General features: G+C 51.5%; 1 protein-coding gene across 1 annotated transcript in view; it reads left to right on the forward strand.

Moving 5' to 3' along the window:
- Nucleotides 1–19,428, forward strand: part of slc45a1 (solute carrier family 45 member 1) — a 36,826-nt gene extending 17,398 nt beyond the window's left edge. Inside the window, 5 exon segments of the mRNA XM_085967186.1 lie at nucleotides 1,662–1,815; nucleotides 4,931–5,107; nucleotides 11,990–12,153; nucleotides 12,155–12,196; nucleotides 15,853–19,428. Coding sequence (XP_085823312.1) covers nucleotides 1,662–1,815; nucleotides 4,931–5,107; nucleotides 11,990–12,153; nucleotides 12,155–12,196; nucleotides 15,853–16,116 — 801 coding nt within the window. The 3' untranslated portion in view covers nucleotides 16,117–19,428.
- The last annotated feature ends 412 nt before the right edge of the window (nucleotides 19,429–19,840 follow it).

The following is a 19,840-nucleotide window of genomic DNA, read 5'->3' on the forward strand; positions in this document are numbered from 1 at the left end:
GTAGGTTTTAAGGAGTGACTTAAAGGAGGAAAGAGAGGCGGAGAGGTTCAGGGAGGGAGTTTGAGAGCTGAGGGCCGAGGCAGCTGAAGGCACGGCCACCAATGGTTGAGCGATTACATTCAGGGATGCTCAAAAGGGCAGAATTTGAGGAGTACAGATATCTCGGGGTGGGGGCGGGGGGAGGCAGGGGCGGTTGTGGGGCTGAAGGAGATTACAGAAATAGGGAGGGGCGAGGCCTTGGAAGGATTTGAAAACGGCGGATGAGAATTTTGCTTAACCGGGAGCCAATGTAGGTCAGTGAGCACAAGGGTGATGGGTGAACGGGACTTGGTGTGGGTTAGGACACGGGCAGCCGAGTTTTGGATGACCTCAAGTTTACGTAGGGTAGAATGTGGGAGGCCAGCCAGGAGTGTGTTGGAATAGTCGGGTCTAGAGGTAACAAAGGCCAGGATGAGGGTTTCAGCAGCGGATGAGCTGAGGCAGGGGTTGAGATGGGCAATGTTATGGAGGTGGAAATAGGCGGTCTTAGTTATGCCACGGATATGTGGTCGGAAGCTAATTTCAAGATCAAATATGACACCAAGGTAGCGAACAGTCTGCTTCAGCCTCAGACAGATGCTAGGGAGAGGGATGGAGTCGGTGGCGAGGGAAGAGAATCACATACCATCCTGACTTGCAAATATATTGCCATTCCTTCATCGTCGCTAGATCATAATCGTGGAACTCCCTAACAGCACTCTGGGAGTACCTTCGCCTTATGGACTGCAGCAGTTCAAAAAGGCAGCTCACCACCACCTTCTCAAAGGCAATTAGGGATGGGCAATAAATGCTGGCCTTGCGGATGGGACCTGAACCCCAGTGAGAGTCAGCACCTTCAGGAGGGGAGGGGAGGGGACCTGAACCCCAGTGAGAGTCAGCACCTTCGGGAGAGGAGGGGACCTGAACCCCAGTGAGAGTCAGCACCTTCAGGAGAGGAGGGGAGGGGACCTGAACCCCAGTGAGAGTCAGCACCTTCAGGAGAGGAGGGGAGGGGACCTGAACCCCAGTGAGAGTCAGCACCTTCGGGAGAGGAGGGGACCTGAACCCCAGTGAGAGTCAGCACCTTCAGGAGAGGAGGGGAGCTGAACCCCAGTGAGAGTCAGCACCTTCAGGAGGGGAGGGGACCTGAACCCCAGTGAGAGTCAGCACCTTCAGGAGAGGAGGGGAGGGGACCTGAACCCCAGTGAGAGTCAGCACCTTCAGGAGGGGAGGGGAGGGGACCTGAACCCCAGTGAGAGTCAGCACCTTCGGGAGAGGAGGGGACCTGAACCCCAGTGAGAGTCAGCACCTTCAGGAGAGGAGGGGAGCTGAACCCCAGTGAGAGTCAGCACCTTCAGGAGAGGAGGGGAGCTGAACCCCAGTGAGAGTCAGCACCTTCAGGAGAGGAGGGGAGCTGAACCCCAGTGAGAGTCAGCACCTTCAGGAGAGGAGGGGAGCTGAACCCCAGTGAGAGTCAGCACCTTCAGGAGGGATCGGGTCCTGAACCCCAGTGAGAGTCAGCACCTTCAGGAGAGGAGGGGAGAAAACCAAAAAGGTACAGAGATGCAGAATGAACTGACAAGCTCCCGTGTGGAGTGGCTGATGTGCTCAGATTGCAGTGACTGGGTTTAATCTCATTGCAGGTTGCGAACATCTTGCTGAATGGAGTGAAATATGAGACTGACTTGAATGGATCCGGGGAATTATCAGAAAGGCATCTCTCCACATCTTTCTTGTTCTCCTCAATCTGTCAGATGCCAAAACCGCTGCGGAATCTGTGTGTCAATCACTTCTTAGGTACAGTCTCTCACTGTCTGTTCATCAGTCGGCGAATGCCATGCTGGTAATTACTGAACTAGGGGGAGGGACAGGCGAGGGGACAGAGAAGGGAGATCGAGTGCTTCCCACCAAGACAGCGATGGAGCTGCCCGTCCCACAGCACTGAACCAGCCCTACCCAAAGTCACAAAGGACATCCTCTGTGACTGTGACCATGGCAAACTATCCCTCCTCATCCTTCTCAACCTGTTTGCAGCCTTCGACACGATTGACCACACCATCCTCCTCCAACACCTCTCCTCCACTGTCCTGCTCAGTGGGACTGCCCTCGCCTGGTTCCATTCTTACCCATCCGATCATAGCCACAGCATCTCCAGCAATGGCTTCTCTTCACACCCTTGCACTGTTACCTCTGGAGTCACAGCCTTTTTAATAGTGGGAGTGCAGGATACAAATTTAAGATACTGGCCGCTAAGCTTGGTATGTTAACACCTCCCGTTAGTGCCTGGCGGGGGCGCTAAGGGGTTAGAGCCCGGGTGCGGTGAATGCAGCGACGCCCGCGGACGTCAATGCTGGTTTAGTGCTGGTGCTAACTCTTAGGCCTAGAAATTCAGTTGCTTGCGCCACCAGTTTGCGCCCAAAGAGGCCACTCAGAGGCTTTAGCGCCTCTGGCCACAACCACCGCGATATTTAGCGGGGCGCTAATGGCGGCGTTAGCCTGTTGCGCTGCGCCGCCACCGATGACGTCATCGGTGTGCGCAGCGCCCCGAGCACCATATTAGGTCGCGGCCGCCTCTTCCGCGCCGGCCACAAATAGCGACTGGTACACACGGGCCTACCTGTGGCGGTAGTGGGGCGAGTTAAGGTGGAGGTGCGGCCGGCCGCTTTTTCGGCGGCCGCCTGCCCGCACCTCCGTCCCCGGCCTCCTACACCACCCCCCCCCCCCGCCCCGCGGCATTGCCGGCTGTTTCCCGAGAGCCCGGCACTTCTCCTTGGTGCCGGGCTCATTTGCCGGCACTCGCAAGCGGGGATCACGCTGTTGCAGGCACCTCCCCCTTAACAGTGGGAGGAAGACCTGCAGTACCGCAGCCTGCCGTGCCGCAGCAGGTGGCGCTGCGGCACTTTGCGCGCCGATATTCAGTTTCAGCGCCCCAAGCGGGGCGCCGAAAGCCTTGTTTAGCGGCCGGCTTCCACTTGGGGCGCTGAAACTGAATATTCCGATGGCGCAAGTGGCTCCGCGCGCAGCGGTAATTCCGGCGCCCAGGCGAGCTTGGCGCCCCAAACTGAATTTTTAGCCCTTAGTGCCTGGGTCTCTAGCGCCTCGCAAATCGTGATGTCCTAAAGCGCGCAGCGCCCCGTTATCGCCCCAGATGGAAAATTGGCCTAGAAATTCAGTTTGGGGCGCCCAGCTCGCCTGGACGCCGGAATTACCGCTGCGCGCGGAGCCACTTGCGCCAGCAGGATATTCAGTTTCAGCGCCCCAAGTGGAAGCCAGCCGCTAAACAAGGGTTTTGGCGCCCCGCTTGGGGCGCTGAAACTGAATATCGGCGCGCAAAGTGCCGCAGCGCCACCCGCTGCGGCACGGCAGCCTGCGGTACTGCAGGCCTTCCTCTCACTCTTAAGGGGGAGGTGCCTGCAACAGCGCGATCCCCGCTCGCGAGTGCCGGCAAATGAGCCCGGCACCAAGGAGAAGTGCCGGGCTCTCTGGAAACAGCCGGCAATGCCGCGGTGGGGGGGGGTGTAGGAGGCCGGGGACGGAGGTGCAGGCAGGCGGCTGCCAAAAAAGCGGCCGGCCGCACCTCCACCTTAACTCGCCCCACTACCAGCACAGGTAGGCCCCTGTGTACCGGTCGCTGTTTGCGGCCGGCACGGAGGAGGCGGCAGCAACCAAATATGGCCAGCGGGGCGATAGCGGGGCGCTGCGCACACCGATGACGTCATCGGTGGCGGCGCAGCGCTACAGGCTAACGCCGCCATTACCGCCCCGCTAAATATCGCTGTAGGTTTGGCCAGTGGCGCAAAAGCCCTCTTTGGGCACAAACTGGTGGCGCAGGCCACTGAATTTCTAGGCCATTGACTCTTGCCCCCTGCTTTATCACCTCGCGCAGACAACGCCAGCAAGAGGAGGCACTGTGAACTCGGCTGGCCGCTTCGGGAGCGGTAATTAAAGGGAATGCTTTTCAGCTCGTGCAACCTTTTATTATTTGCACCAGCCTGGTGCCTGCGCAAAGTTTTTAATGTTGCATTGGTGCAAGATGTCCAAGCCCTCCACTTTGTGCGAGTGTTTGGGGCTGTAATGGCAGTCACCCAGATCATCTTGCAAAACAGAACTGACAACAACGAGCTTGTGCAGCATCATTGGCCCTTCCCTTTAAGCGAGGGAAGCAGCCTCTGTGATGAAAGAGTGCCGTTTACACTGCGCTCAAAATTGTTTGGCGCTCTGCCACTACCGCCCCACTCTCGGACTTTAGCGCCCTAGGAGAAGTGGTTAGCGCTTGATTTAGCGCTCCACTTCCCTCTTGGAGCGCTAAAACTGAATTTCGTGGGAGGCAAGAATGATTACCACCTGGTGCTAATTTTTCAACTTTTAAAGTTTTATCGCCCCGTACGGGGCTATACCGAAATCCTCCTCCTGTGATTTTTTTCCCAATCTCTGAGCTGATCATTGCATCTGAGACCAGCTGTAGTTCTGCAGTGTTGCCACCAGGTGTCGCCTGACCACATGGAACCTCCTTCCCCAAAACACCGCTCCTACACGCATTGCCCCTGACTGCCAACATAAAAATGCTGAGAAAGACTGAGTTCATGAGTTAAATTACTGCCTCACATATTTAATTGGCAAAAAAACGAGAGGGTAGATGAGGAGAAAATGTTTTATGGAGCGAGTTGTTATGAGGTAGAAGCAGATTAAATCATCACTTTCAAAAAGGAATTGGATAAAGACTTGAAAAGGAGAAATTTGCAGAGCTATGGGGAAAGAGCAGTGAGTGGGACTAATCAGAGAGCTCTTTCAAACAGGTACGATGGGCTGAATGGCCTTGTTCTGTGCTGTACGTTTCTATGATATTGACTGTCTGGTCTCCTGCTCTATTCATGTGCTTATTGTCTGTCGCCTATGTGCTCTGTCTCTGCAGGCTGGCTGGCCTTTGAAGGCATGCTGCTCTTTTACACGGACTTCATGGGGGAGGTGGTGTATGGGGGGGATCCCAAGGCCCCTCACGACTCAGAAGCGTTTCAGAAGTACAACACGGGAGTGAGCGTGGGCTGCTGGGGAATGTGCGTCTATGCATTCAGCGCTGCTTTTTATTCAGGTAGGGCGCTCGATCTCCTGGTGTGTGAGATTCAGCTCCACACAAGCTCAACTACCCGAGTTTCCTCTCACCACATATTACATTCCTGGCTGTTCTGCCAATGACCCCGTGAATCTTACGGCTGAATCCGGTTAAATCTGTTCACTTGTTTGACAAAATATATCACTATTGAATCTGGGTAAAAATGCCCATGTACTAAATCTCTGCACCTCATTAGATCAATTAAATTGGTAAACCAGGACTCAATGACTAGCCACTCTACACCACGACTCAATGACTAGCCACTCTACACCACGACTCAATGACTAGACATTCTACACCACGACTCAATGACTAGACATTCTACACCACGACTCAATGACTAGACATTCTACACCACGACTCAATGACTAGACATTCTACACCACGACTCAATGACTAGACATTCTACACAACGACTCAAGGACTAGACATTCTACACCACGACTCAATGACTAGACATTCTACACCACGACTCAATGACTAGACATTCTACACCACGACTCAATGACTAGACATTCTACACCACGACTCAATGACTAGACATTCTACACCACGACTCAATGACTAGACATTCTACACCACGACTCAAGGACTAGACATTCTACACCACGACTCATTGACTAGACATTCTACACCACGACTTGAGGACTAGGCATTCTACACCACGACTCATTGACTAGACATTCTACACCACGACTCAATGACTAGACATTCTACACCACGACTCATTGACTAGACATTCTACACCACGACTCAAGGACTAGACATTCTACACCACGACTTGAGGACTAGACATTCTACACCATGACTCGAGGACTAGACATTCTACACCACGACTCAATGACTAGATGTTCTTCAGCATGGCCCGAGGGTCTGAGTTTTGATCCTTGGTCTTTATCAGAATAGCTAATCTCAGCCTGTGATCGTGCTCCTGACTGCTATTCCCAGATTCCTACTGGAAAAGCACCCGAGCGGATATTGAGTGAGGACAGCATACGACTCAACGACTCCACGGTTATATTCCCCACTTGGACTGACAACCCAGCCTCACATGTGGCAGGGAAGGTGACAAGGAATCATGGGATGCCTTACCAAAAAGTAAGAGGCGTCGTCTATCTCATCATTTAAAAAGGAACTGGATAATAATTTGAAAAGGGAGATTGGCAAAGGGTTAGCGAAATGGGATTAGAATGAACAGCCTCATTTGAATAACTAGCAGCAGCACAGGTGCGATGGACCGAATGGCCACCAACTGTGCTGTAAATTCTATCTTTCCACTTATTGTGCTAGTAGATCAATAAATAGAGAAATGTAATGGAAATCTGATGATTTTGCGAACCCGTGAGATTTGCTGTAGGACTCCTTTGGGACGTGGGGATCCTGGTTTTGAAACTGATACCATGATAAGTACCCAGTCGAGTCACTGGCTCAGGCTGTGGGCTGTTGTTGGTGGAAGAGTTAGTTGCGACTCCAGGTGAGAGGGCATCGATCACAGGAAAGTGACTGTCAGCTGGCTGGAGAGGGAGACGCTGTCTGTGACTGCCTGTGTTTGCCTGCCTGTGATTGCAGTTAGTTAGAACATTGGATGACCCAGCACTGAGCTACGACTGCCTGAATGCCACAAGCCACAGACAACATGGCGGCTGTTGGCTCCCATCTTCACCTCACGCCTCTACTCATCAGTTGTTTCCTGAAGTAACTTATTTTGCTGTCCCAAGAAATCTAGTCTGGTTTGACAACCATCCTGAACCACAAATAACACAACACAGTGCGACTCAGTGCAATGCTGGTGCCAGGAGAAGGGAGCTGGCTTAGCAACATCAGTGGAGGAGGTGACAAGAGGCACAGCTCTCTCAGGATCCATGCTCAACAAACACCCATGTATTAATAAGATACAGAGACAGATGCCAGACGTTTCCACTGAGGGTTTTCCCAATCGTCCGTCATAGCCTCAGTTGAAGGCCAGCAGAGAGACCCTCATTTACACGTCAATCTAGGGTTTGCGCCCATCTTATGTCAAAGTTGCATCTTCCTCAGCTAGCAAGATCCCAGACAGAGCCAGGGAGGTCTCGGGAAAGGTGGTCTGAAAAAAATGGTTGACTGCAGAATGATATAACATGCATACATTAAAAGAAGCATATGCTGATTGGATTAGATGAAGTAGAGTGGAGCATAAACCATAAACCAGTTGGGCCAAATGGTCTGTTTCTGGTCTGTAAATTCTGTGCAATAATAATATACACAACTTGCTAAAATATGCATGTACTGTAATTTTGGATTGCATTGGTAAAACTGTGGTCGTCCATGCTGTTGGCAGGGTAGTTATGTTTGCTGTGCACAGGGTGGCCTTGTTTGCTGTGGGCAGGGTGACCATGTTTGCTGTGGGCAGGGTGACCATGTTTGCTGTGGGCAGGGTGACCATGTTTGCTGTGGGCAGGGTGGCTTTGTTTGCTGTGGGCAGGGTGACCATGTTTGCTGTGGGCAGGGTGACCATGTTTACTGTGGGCAGGGTGGCCTTGTTTGCTGTTGGCAGGGTAGTTATGTTTGCTGTGCACAGGGTGGCCTTGTTTGCTGTGGGCAGGGTAGTTATGTTTGCTGTGCACAGGGTGGCCTTGTTTGCTGTGGGCAGGGTGACCATGTTTACTGTGGGCAGGGTGGCCTTGTTTGCTGTGGGCAGAGTGGCCATGTTTGTTGTGGGCATGATAACTGGCTCAGTAAAAAAATTGATCCTGACTGTAACCCTGGCTTTGGCTCTTCACTGAGATTCCTCTATAAAACAGAAAAAAATAGAAATTCTGGATTTGCAAGGCAAGTCCATCAACATCTGGAAAGTTAAATGTTTTCTGAGGTAAGGGTCCCTACCCAAAATGTCAGATCCTTAGAATTATTGTGTATTCCAGAATTTTCTGTTTGTATTTCAGATTTTCATCATTGATCTGCTTTTTTTTGTATTGTACCTATTTTTGTACACAAGCTGTGGGGGCACCCCTGAGGGTAGAGTAATTCTCAATTGACCAGTCACACCCCAGAGCTCAGTCTCGATACAGAGATTGTGAAATATGTTTAGTTCCAGAACTCAACACGACAAAAAACAAGATCTGAATCTCGGTGAAATTGAGCCACAAACTTTTTCAGAAGCTGCGATTCCCTTCAAAATGTGGAACTGAACTCAAGAGTGTCATTCTTTCAAAAAGTGCCATTTTGGATCCGGTATTCTCTATTCAGATCTTAATTCCAGTAACTCATTAGGCAGCTTCGAAATACCCCAGTTACCCCCGAGTATCCGCTCTATACCCCAGTTACCCCCCCGAGTATCCTCTCTATACCCCAGTTACCCCCGAGTATCCTCTCTATACCCCAGTTACCCCGAGTATCCTCTTTATACCCCAGTTACCCCCGAGTATCCTCTCTATACCCCAGTTACCCCCCCGAGTATCCTCTCTATACCCCAGTTACCCCGAGTATCCTCTCTATACCCCAGTTACCCCCCGAGTATCCTCTCTATACCCCAGTTACCCCCGAGTATCCTCTCTATACCCCAGTTACCCCCGAGTATCCTCTCTATACCCCAGTTACCCCCCCGAGTATCCTCTCTATACCCCAGTTACCCCCGAGTATCCTCTCTATACCCCAGTTACCCCGAGTATCCGCTCTATACCCCAGTTACCCCCCGAGTATCCTCTCTATACCCCGGTTACCCCCGAGTATCCTCTCTATACCCCAGTTACCCCCGAGTATCCTCTCTATACCCCGGTTACCCCGAGTATCCTCTCTATACCCCAGTTACCCCCCCGAGTATCCTCTCTATACCCCAGTTACCCCCCGAGTATCCTCTCTATACCCCAGTTACCCCCCGAGTATCCTCTCTATACCCCAGTTACCCCCTGAGTATCCTCTCTATACCCCAGTTACCCCCCCCCGAGTATCCTCTCTATACCCCGGTTACCCCCGAGTATCCTCTCTATACCCCAGATACCCCCCCGAGTATCCTCTCTATACCCCGGTTACCCCTGAGTATCCTCTCTATACCCCAGTTACCCCCGAGTATCCTCTCTATACCCCAGTTACCCCCGAGTATCCTCTCTATACCCCAGTTACCCCCGAGTATCCTCTCTATACCCCAGTTACCCCCGAGTATCCTCTCTATACCCCAGTTACCCCCGAGTATCCTCTCTATACCCCAGTTACCCCCGAGTATCCTCTCTATACCCCAGTTACCCCCCGAGTATCCTCTCTATACCCCAGTTACCCCCCGAGTATCCTCTCTATACCCCAGTTACCCCCGAGTATCCTCTCTATACCCCAGTTACCCCCCGAGTATCCTCTCTATACCCCAGTTACCCCCGAGTATCCTCTCTATACCCCAGTTACCCCCGAGTATCCTCTCTATACCCCAGATACCCCCCCGAGTATCCTCTCTATACCCCAGATACCCCCCCGAGTATCCTCTCTATACCCCAGATACCCCCGAGTATCCTCTCTATACCCCAGTTACCCCCGAGTATCCTCTCTATACCCCAGTTACCCCCGAGTATCCTCTCTATACCCCAGTTACCCCCGAGTATCCTCTCTATACCCCAGTTACCCCCGAGTATCCGCTCTATACCCCAGTTACCCCCGAGTATCCTCTCTATACCCCAGTTACCCCCGAGTATCCTCTCTATACCCCAGTTACCCCCGAGTATCCTCTCTATACCCCAGTTACCCCCCGAGTATCCTCTCTATACCCCAGTTACCCCCCGAGTATCCTCTCTATACCCCAGTTACCCCCCGAGTATCCTCTCTATACCCCGGTTACCCCCGAGTATCCTCTCTATACCCCAGTTACCCCCGAGTATCCTCTCTATACCCCGGTTACCCCCCGAGTATCCTCTCTATACCCCAGTTACCCCCGAGTATCCTCTCTATACCCCAGTTACCCCCGAGTATCCTCTCCATACCCCAGTTACCCCCTGAGTATCCTCTCTATACCCCAGTTACCCCCGAGTATCCGCTCTATACCCCAGTTACCCCCGAGTATCCTCTCTATACCCCAGTTACCCCCCGAGTATCCTCTCTATACCCCGGTTACCCCCGAGTATCCTCTCTATACCCCAGTTACCCCCCGAGTATCCTCTCTATACCCCGGTTACCCCCCGAGTATCCTCTCTATACCCCAGTTACCCCCAAGTATCCTCTCTATACCCCAGATACCCCCCGAGTATCCTCTCTATACCCCAGTTACCCCCGAGTATCCTCTCTATACCCCAGTTACCCCCCGAGTATCCTCTCTATACCCCAGTTACCCCCCGAGTATCCTCTCTATACCCCAGTTACCCCCCCGAGTATCCTCTCTATACCCCAGTTACCCCCGAGTATCCTCTCTATACCCCGGTTACCCCCCGAGTATCGTCTCTATACCCCGGTTACCCCCGAGTATCCTCTCTATACCCCGGTTACCCCCCGAGTATCCTCTCTATACCCCGGTTACCCCCGAGTATCCTCTCTATACCCCAGTTACCCCCGAGTATCCTCTCTATACCCCGGTTACCCCCGAGTATCCTCTCTATACCCCAGTTACCCCCGAGTATCCTCTCTATACCCCAGTTACCCCCGAGTATCCTCTCTATACCCCAGTTACCCCCCGAGTATCCTCTCTATACCCCAGTTACCCCCGAGTATCCTCTCTATACCCCGGTTACCCCCGAGTATCCTCTCCATACCCCAGTTACCCCCGAGTATCCTCTCTATACCCCAGTTACCCCCCGAGTATCCTCTCTATACCCAGTTACCCCCCGAGTATCCTCTCTATGCCCCAGTTACCCCCGAGTATCCTCTCTATACCCCGGTTACCCACGAGTATCCTCTCTATACCCCAGTTACCCCCCGAGTATCCTCTCTATACCCCAGTTACCCCCCGAGTATCCTCTCTATACCCCAGTTACCCCCCGAGTATCCTCTCTATACCCCAGTTACCCCCGAGTATCCTCTCTATACCCCGGTTACCCCCCGAGTATCCTCTCCATACCCCAGTTACCCCCCCCGAGTATCCTCTCTATACCCCGGTTACCCCCCGAGTATCCTCTCTATACCCGGTTACCCCCGAGTATCCTCTCTATACCCCGGTTACCCCCCCGAGTATCCTCTCTATACCCCGGTTACCCCCGAGTATCCTCTCTATACCCCAGTTACCCCCGAGTATCCTCTCTATACCCCGGTTACCCCCGAGTATCCTCTCTATACCCCGGTTACCCCCCGAGTATCCTCTCTATACCCCAGTTACCCCCCGAGTATCCTCTCTATACCCCAGTTACCCCCTGAGTATCCTCTCTATACCCCCAGTTACCCCCCCCGAGTATCCTCTCTATACCCCAGTCCCCCGAGTATCCTCTCTATACCCCGGTTACCCCCGAGTATCCTCTCCATACCCCAGTTACCCACTGCTAACTTTTGAAGAAGTTAATGTTGAAATTAGTTACTGAGTTCCCCAGATTGCAGAGTGGGTGAACGCAGTGCCCAGTGTGGAACTAATGCCCAATACAGTGCCACCCATTGAACTAACACCCAACACACCAATACCCCAAACCATGCAACAAATCACAATTCAATGCACTACCATCTAACAAAGGGTCATTAACAGGAAACTTTAACTCTGTTTCTCTCTCCACAGATGCTGCCTGATCTGCTGCACATTTCCAGCATTTTCTGCTTTTATTTCAGATTTCTAGCATTCGCAGTATTTTGCTTTTGCACTACCATCTAAAACACAACACCTAACATAACGATACCCAATAAACTACCATCCCACAGTACCGCCACCAACACACCTAAACCATGATCACCATGATCTAGTGTTCTATCACCTTTTTCTTTTTTCTACAGCACTCTTGGAGAAGCTGGAAGAGTACTTCAGTATCCGAACTCTCTACTTCTTTGGCTACCTGTCCTTTGGGATCGGCACTGGCATTGCCACTCTCTCCCGGAACAGCTATGTTCTTTTATCACTCTGTGTTACATATGGGGTGCTGTTTTCTTCACTTTGCACTGCTACCCTACTCGCTGCTGTGTGAATACTACCAGAACAAAAAGGTATAAACTCACACAAAAGGTGTACACTCACATAAAGCAGATTATACACTCACAGCAAAAGAGCATCCAACCAGCATCTGAAAACTGCTTTTCCATTACTTCAGTCTCTGCAGTATGGAGGTACAGGAGTCTGAAGCAGGAGGATTAGGTGCTGTGGCTTTAGTAGGATTCACCGAGTATCTGATCTCATACCTAGCAAAGCCTGGGCACTTTCCCTGGAGAAGCAGGGATGGAAGATCAGAGGAAGACTCGTCCAGAGCTATTCCTGTGCACTGCCCAAGTCAGGCAACCAGTGTCTGCATCAACAACAACAACTTGTATTTATATAGCACCTTTAACATAGTAAAACGTCCCAAGGCGCTTCACAGGAGCGTTATAAAACAAACTGTGACACCAAGCCATATAAGGAGATATTAGGGCAGAAGAGGTAGGTTTTAAGGAGCATCTTAAAGGAGAAAAGAGAGCGGAGAGGTTTAGGGAGGGACTTCCAGAGCTTAGGACCATGGCAACTGAAGTTCTGGCTGCCAATGGTGGAGCGATTATAATCGAGGATGCTCAAGAGGCCAGAATTAGAGGAGCGCAGATATCTCCGAGGGTTGTGGGGCTGGAGGAGATTACAGAGATAGGGAGTGGCGAGGCCATGGAGGGATTTGAAAGCAAGGATGAGAATTCGTTCAACCTCGGACAGTTGCCAAGGAGAGGGATGAGTTCGGTGGCTAGGGAATGGAGGGTTGTAGAGCTGGAGGAGGTTACAGAGTGAGGCCATGGAGGGATTTGAAAGCAAGGAATTTTTAAATCGAGGCGTTGCCAGACCGGGAGCAATATAAGTAAGTGAGCACAGGGGGGGGGGGTGAACGGGACTTTGGGGGGGGGGGGGTGAACGGGACTTGGGGGGCGGGTGAACGGGACTGGGGGACGGGTGAGCGGGACTTGGGCGGGGAGGGCGTGAACGGGACTTGGGGGGGGGGGTGAACGGGGACTTGGGGGGGGGTGAACGGGACTTGGGGGGGGTGAACGGGGACTTGGGAGGGGGGGGGGGTGAACGGGACTTGGGGGGACGGGTGAACGGGACTGGAGGGGGGGGTGAACGGGACTTGGGGCGGGTGAACGGGACTGGGGGGGGTGAACGGGACTATGGGACGGGTGAACGGGACTTGGGGGGGAGGGCGTGAACGGACTGGGGGGGGGGGGGGTGAACGGGACTGGGGGGGGAGAACGGGACTGGGGGGGGTGAACGGGACTGGGGGGGCGGTGAACGGGACTTGGGGGGGACGGGTGAACGGGACTTGGGGGGACGGGTGAACGGGACTTGGGGGGGGGTGAACGGGACTTGGGGGGGGGGTGTGAACGGGACTTGGGGGGGACGGGGGTGAACGGGACTTGGGGGGGTGAACGGGACTTGAGGGGGTGAACGGGACTTGGGGGGGTGAACGGGACTTGGGGGGGGGGTGAACGGACTTGGGGGGTGAACAGGACTTGGGGGGTGAACAGGACTTGGGGGACGGGTGAATGGGACTTGGGGGGGACGGGACTTGGGGGGAACGGGACTTGGGGGGACGGGACTTGGGGGGGGGTGAACGGGACTTGGGGGGGGTGTGAACGGGACTTGGGGGGGGGGGTGAATGGGACTTGGTGCGAATGAGTTCAAGTTTATGAAGCAATGTGAGCCAAGGGTGCCTGTAAGTCTCCGTGACCATCTGCAGAGCCCCTGTCAGATTATGGGACACTCTGACATTGGAAACTCATCTTAGACACAAACCGTCCCACCCATCCCGCAGTGAGGTAACTCCCAGTAAAATAATGGCACAGCGATCGATGAGGGTTTGAGCAGCCGCTGAGCTGAGGCGGGGCAGAGTCGAGCGATGTTCCGGAGATGGAAATAGGCGGTCTTAGTGATGGTGCAGATATGTGGTCGGAAGCTCATCTCGGGGTCAAGTACGACACCAAGGTTGCAAACAGTCTGGCTCAGCCTCAGACCGATGTTAGGGGAGAGGGATGGAGTCAGTGGCTTGGGAACGGAGTTTGTGGCCGGGACCAAAGACAATGGCTTCAGTCTTCGCAATATTTAGTTGGAGGAAATTTCTGCTCATCCAGTATTGGATGTCGGACAAGCAGTGTGACAATTTAGAGACATTGGTAGGGTTGAGCGAGGTGATGGTGAGGTAGAACTGGGTGTTGTCAGTGTACATGTGGAAACTGACGCTATGCTTTCGGATGATGTCGCCAAGGGACAGCACGTAGATGAGAAAAGGAGGGGGCCAAGGAGAGATACTTGGGGTACACCAAAGGTAACAGTGCAGGAGCAGGACGAGAAGCCCGTGCAGGTGATTCTCTGGCTATGATTAGATAGATAAGAATGGAACCAGGCGAGTGCAGTTCCACCCAGCTGGATGACAGTGGAGAAGCGTTGGAGGAGGATGGTGTGGTCAACCGTGTCAAAGGCTGCAGACAGGCCGAGAGGATGAGGAGGGAGAGTTTACTTTGTTACAGTCACCAAAGGATGTTTCGGTACCGTAGCGGGGTGGAAACCTGATAGGAGGGATTCAAACAAGGAGTTCCAGAAAAGATGGGCACAGATTTGGGAGGCGACAACATGCTCAAGGACGTTGGAGATGGGGCGGTAATTTGCAAGGATGAAGGGGTCAAGGGTTATTTTTTTGAGGAGAGGGGTGATGATGGCAGATTTGATGGAGAGGGGTTCAGTATCTGAGGAGAGAGAACCGTAAACAATATCAGCTAACATGGGGGCCAGGAAGGGAAGTTGGATCAAACACTATCTTGAGGTTGTGGTCATTCTGGGGAAAGAGGGGAACTTTGGGAGCCATTTTAGGAGCTACCATTTTGAACAGTTTCAGATTGGAATTTGTGAGTCATAAGGTCAGGAGGAAAGGGGTCTGCTCGACTCCACCCCCTCTGTACCTGCCCTGGGAGTGTTTGATGGGACAGTGTAGAGGGAGCTTTACTCTGTATCTAACCCATGCTGCACCTGCCCTGGGAATGTTTGATGCGACAGTGTAGAGGGGGCTTTACTCTGTATCTAACCCTTCCTGTACCTGCCCTGGGAGTGTTTGATGGGACAGTGTAGAGGGAGCTTTACTCTGTATCTAACCCGTGCTGTACCTGCCCTGGGAATGTTTGATGGGACAGTGTAGAGGGAGCTTTACTCTGTATCTAACCCGTGCTGTACCTGCCCTGGGAGTGTTTGATGGGACAGTGTGGAGGGGGCTTTACTCTGTATCTAACCCTTCCTGTACCTGCCCTGGGAGTGTTTGATGGGACAGTGTGGAGGGGGCTTTACTCTGTATCTAACCCTTCCTGTACCTGCCCTGGGAGTGTTTGATGGGACAGTGTAGAGGGAGCTTTACTCTGTATCTAACCCGTGCTGTACCTGCCCTGGGAGTGTTTGATGCGACAGTGTAGAGGGAGCTTTACTCTGTATCTAACCCATGCTGTTCCTGCCCTGGGCATGTTTTATGCTGTCTCCAGGTGTCTGAAATGGATAGTGTTAATTCACCCTCACCTTGGTATACAGAGCATTCATTAGAGTGAAGGTTATCAACCCTCTTGTTCGATGAGTTGAGCCATCGATCTCCTGTCCTGATGCTGATCGATTCCTTTCTCTAACACACAGTATAACAGCTGATGTTTTTGTTCAGTTTGTAGGACCGAATGCGAATGGGACAAAGCGGGGGATGGGTGTGGACATTTCACTCCTAAGCTGCCAATACTTCCTTGCACAGATCATCGTTTCCATAGTGATGGGCCCACTAACATCAGTTGTGGGCAGTGCCAATGGGGTGATGTACTTTGCCAGCCTGACCTCCTTCATCGGGTGCTTGTACTCTTCTCTGTTTGTGATTTACGAGATCCCTCCCGATGATGATGGCGAGGAGCAGACTCCCCTCCTCATGAATGTCTGACTCTACAAGTTCCACTTTCAAACTGTTCAAGGAACTAGCTCTTAAAATAACCGGCTGAAGATTTCCACTTGCCCCAGGATCCCCACATCCTCAAGTCATCATTACTCAAACAGGAACAGAAACAATGAAGATTAATTCCTCTTTTTTATTGATGCTGGTACCTCTGGGATATAAATATATAAATATATATGTAATATAAAAACGATAATTAGTTAATTAGTGCCAGCGACATGCATGGGTTGCAAGTGATGTGGTTCCACTCCATTCAGACACGCATGAGACAGTTAGTGTGAGGCGCCAGCCACACGTTGGTCAAACGGCACCTAAATATCCAGAATTCTCTATTAACAGGCAAAATTCTCGCTCCGAAAACAACACCTCAATAACCGGCAATGTTACCGAGTCCGAGGCTCCCGTGGTGGCCGAGTTAGTCAATGGGGGTAGTTCTCCAAACTGCCACTACTCGGCTTCTTGGCGCTGTCGGGAGTCGGAACACCTCAATAACAGGAGTCAGACTCTCCCGCGCTGCCGGTAGTCTCTTCTGATCCGCCATTTTACAGGGGTACTGTGTGTCTCCCACGCTGCATTATCCTCAACTGGCAGTACTGTACTTAAGCATCTTCCACCATCCATTTAACACAACATTCTGTAGGTGAGTACCCAATTACTGTATACTGCACATTTCTTGATTTTTTTATTTTTCTTTGTTAAAAATAGCCTCGGTAGATAACACTCTCCGTCACCCGGAAATTTTGATAAACCGGCAACACGCCGGTCCGGTCGGTGCCGGATAAAAAAGAGTTTCCTGTAGTAACGATGCGCTGAGTCCTCACATGGGGGCGAGGCACCACACATACCATTACTGCCCCGCAGAACATCCCAGCCCGCAGTTTTACGATACTCGCCCATGGTGTGTGAGATTCCTCATCCCGTGCAAGGACTCGGAATATCTTCCCTACTGTGTCCACTTCAACTCTGAGAAATACCCAGTAGATTGAGATGATGAGTTTGGAATATCACACAAGGAATCGCCAAAGTTTATCCGGTGTCTCACTGAACCACACTGAATAGGAAGGTCCCAGCTTCCATCTCTGGCCTTCCCTCAGTTAACTGATCTTGGCTGGGTGGCAGCAGGGTGGAAATTGGCGTCAGTGCCATGGGTCAGGGAGGGATAAATCAGCAAGGGTTCCCACTTAATGATTGCTAGCCAGTGACTGGACAGTGGGCATATGTGGACATTGGGTGAGGACAGGAGCAGTGGTGCTCTCTGTGACCAGGTAGGCTGTCAACATCTCAGCTGTTTCACAAGTTGCTCACTATTCATGATGCTCACTATCATGAGCAGGGACTATTTGAGTGAAGTGTGGGAGTATATCCATAGAACGTACCCAAAGGGGAGGGGAATGTTCAGAGGTTTATCCCCACACTTATCTTTGCTGCTGAAGAAACCTGAAATTTAAACAAGCTGCTTTTATTTAAAAAATAGATATCATTGTGCAAGTACACTGATAGACAGGTCATACATGTGCACTGTATGTTTGTACATACACAGGCAGCGGGTTCATGCATGTGTACTGTACATCCCAGGGTAAGTACAATACAGGTTAGATACAGAGTAAAGCTCCCTCTATACCGTCCCATCAAACACTCCCAGGGCAGGTACAGCACGGGTTAGATACAGAGTAAAGCTCCCTCTACACTGTCCCATCAAACACTCCCAGGGCAGGTACAGCATGGATCAGATACAGAGTAAAGCTCCCTTTACACTGTCCCATCAAACACTCCCAGGGCAGGTACAGCACGGGTTAGATACAGAGTAAAGCTCCCTCTACACTGTCCCATCAAACACTCCCAGGGCAGGTACAGCATGGGTTAGATACAGAGTAAAGCTCCCTCTACACTGTCCCATCAAACACTCCCAGGGCAGGTACAGCATGGATCAGATACAGAGTAAAGCTCCCTTTACACTGTCCCATCAAACACTCCCAGGGCAGGTACAGCACGGGTTAGATACAGAGTAAAGCTCCCTCTACACTGTCCCATCAAACACTCCCAGGGCAGGTACAGCATGGGTTAGATACAGAGTAAAGCTCCCTCTACACTGTCCCATCAAACACTCCCAGGGCAGGTACAGCATGGATCAGATACAGAGTAAAGCTCCCTCCTGCTGATACTATAACTAATGGGGTTAATTGAGTATAGTTTCCCCTCTCGGGGTTGCAGAATGAACCCCCTAACCTCCGTGAAACACCACCTAACATTCCAATGTAACATCTTCACCCAACCCTGGCAGACATTGTTATGGGCGATCTAAGTTAGATTGTTAATTCTCCACCAATTGGATCCCCCTGCCATTGGACCAAGACCTTGCTCTGTCAAGCCCGTGTGGTAGCTGGTGTGCAACGGCCACCCCACGTTAAAAGAATTCACGCACAGGCATCTTCCACCCTTATAAAATGAATTTTGGGACCTGGAACATCAGGACTCATCAGTCACCTGAGAACTCATTTTTAATGTGGAAGCAAGTCATCCTCGGTTCCGAGGGACTGCCTAAGAAGAATTAGTGCCAAATTATGTTCAGTTTTCTGCCATTAACTTGTGCCCAGAAACAACCTGGGTAAACCTTCCCCAAACTCCATCTCCTGGGGTCTATAGAGATGGTATCAAGCGGAGACATCAGCCTACCGTTATTGCTGGTCAGATTGAATGCCGCATCCCAGAGACCAAAGGTCATGGTTTCACCCAACTACACAACCCACTGCTCCTTTGGAGGTTTATTTGAACAGAATATTGGGACATCCTGTGGCTGTGAAAGGCACAAGTGTAAATGCAAGTCTTTCTTTCTTTAATGTACCCCCCTGTTGTGCTGGTGCAGGGATAGAATCTGGACCCCTTGGATTGGGAAGAGTGCCAACATTCATTGCCTCCCAGTAGAATTTTCTTGGGGTGACGGGGATGGGGGAGGAGGAGAGACACACAATCTCTGTTGCGTGATGGGTTAACATGGTAACCAAGATAGGAGAGCCCCAGTGGATTCTTTCGATTGATTGTTATCCAGTTGTGTTACTGGGTTGAAGTCACTGTAGAGGGCAGGACTATAGGAGTCGCTGAACACTGACCAGTACAGAGCAGAAACATCTCCATTTAACAGATCAACCCTCATGGTTTGAGCAAATAAAAGAAAAGATTGTCCATAAATGTATGAATCATTACTCTATCTGTTAGATAGGAACCTACTGCACTTGTAAAAGGTTTTTGACTTGAATATGAATGACACAGTAAGGACCTTGGTAAAAAAAAAATGAAATTAAAAAAGTCCTTATACAAGCCGTTGTTCTCTTATTTATTTACTTTTACTGCTCTTGCTCCTGATTATTATCCAGTGACTCCTGTTGGAATTAAGGTAGTGGGTAGAGAACCTGATCAGACCTGGATATGATGCCTACTGTGGTTGACTAGCCCACTGAGTCAATTTGCATTGGTCCCTTACACTGACCCAATGCAAATCTTCTGCTTGACAGCACAGTCTGAATCACTGTCACTTCAACCTGGAATTAGACTAAGGAGCTTTGCTGTCTTTATGCTGAGATTTGTGCTTGCAGATTATCGAGGGGAGGCTGCACACAGTTTGAAACCCTTCCTCCTTAGCTGTTGTACACCAGAGGGAGCTCCAGATACACCACGCTAGCCATCAGCCTCCTGTTCAGCCCACCTCATCCACCTG

Source organism: Somniosus microcephalus, chromosome 25 (genome assembly GCF_052327205.1).
Source record: "Somniosus microcephalus isolate GS21.2 chromosome 25, FLI_Smic_1.0, whole genome shotgun sequence".
Taxonomy (NCBI): domain Eukaryota; kingdom Metazoa; phylum Chordata; class Chondrichthyes; order Squaliformes; family Somniosidae; genus Somniosus; species Somniosus microcephalus.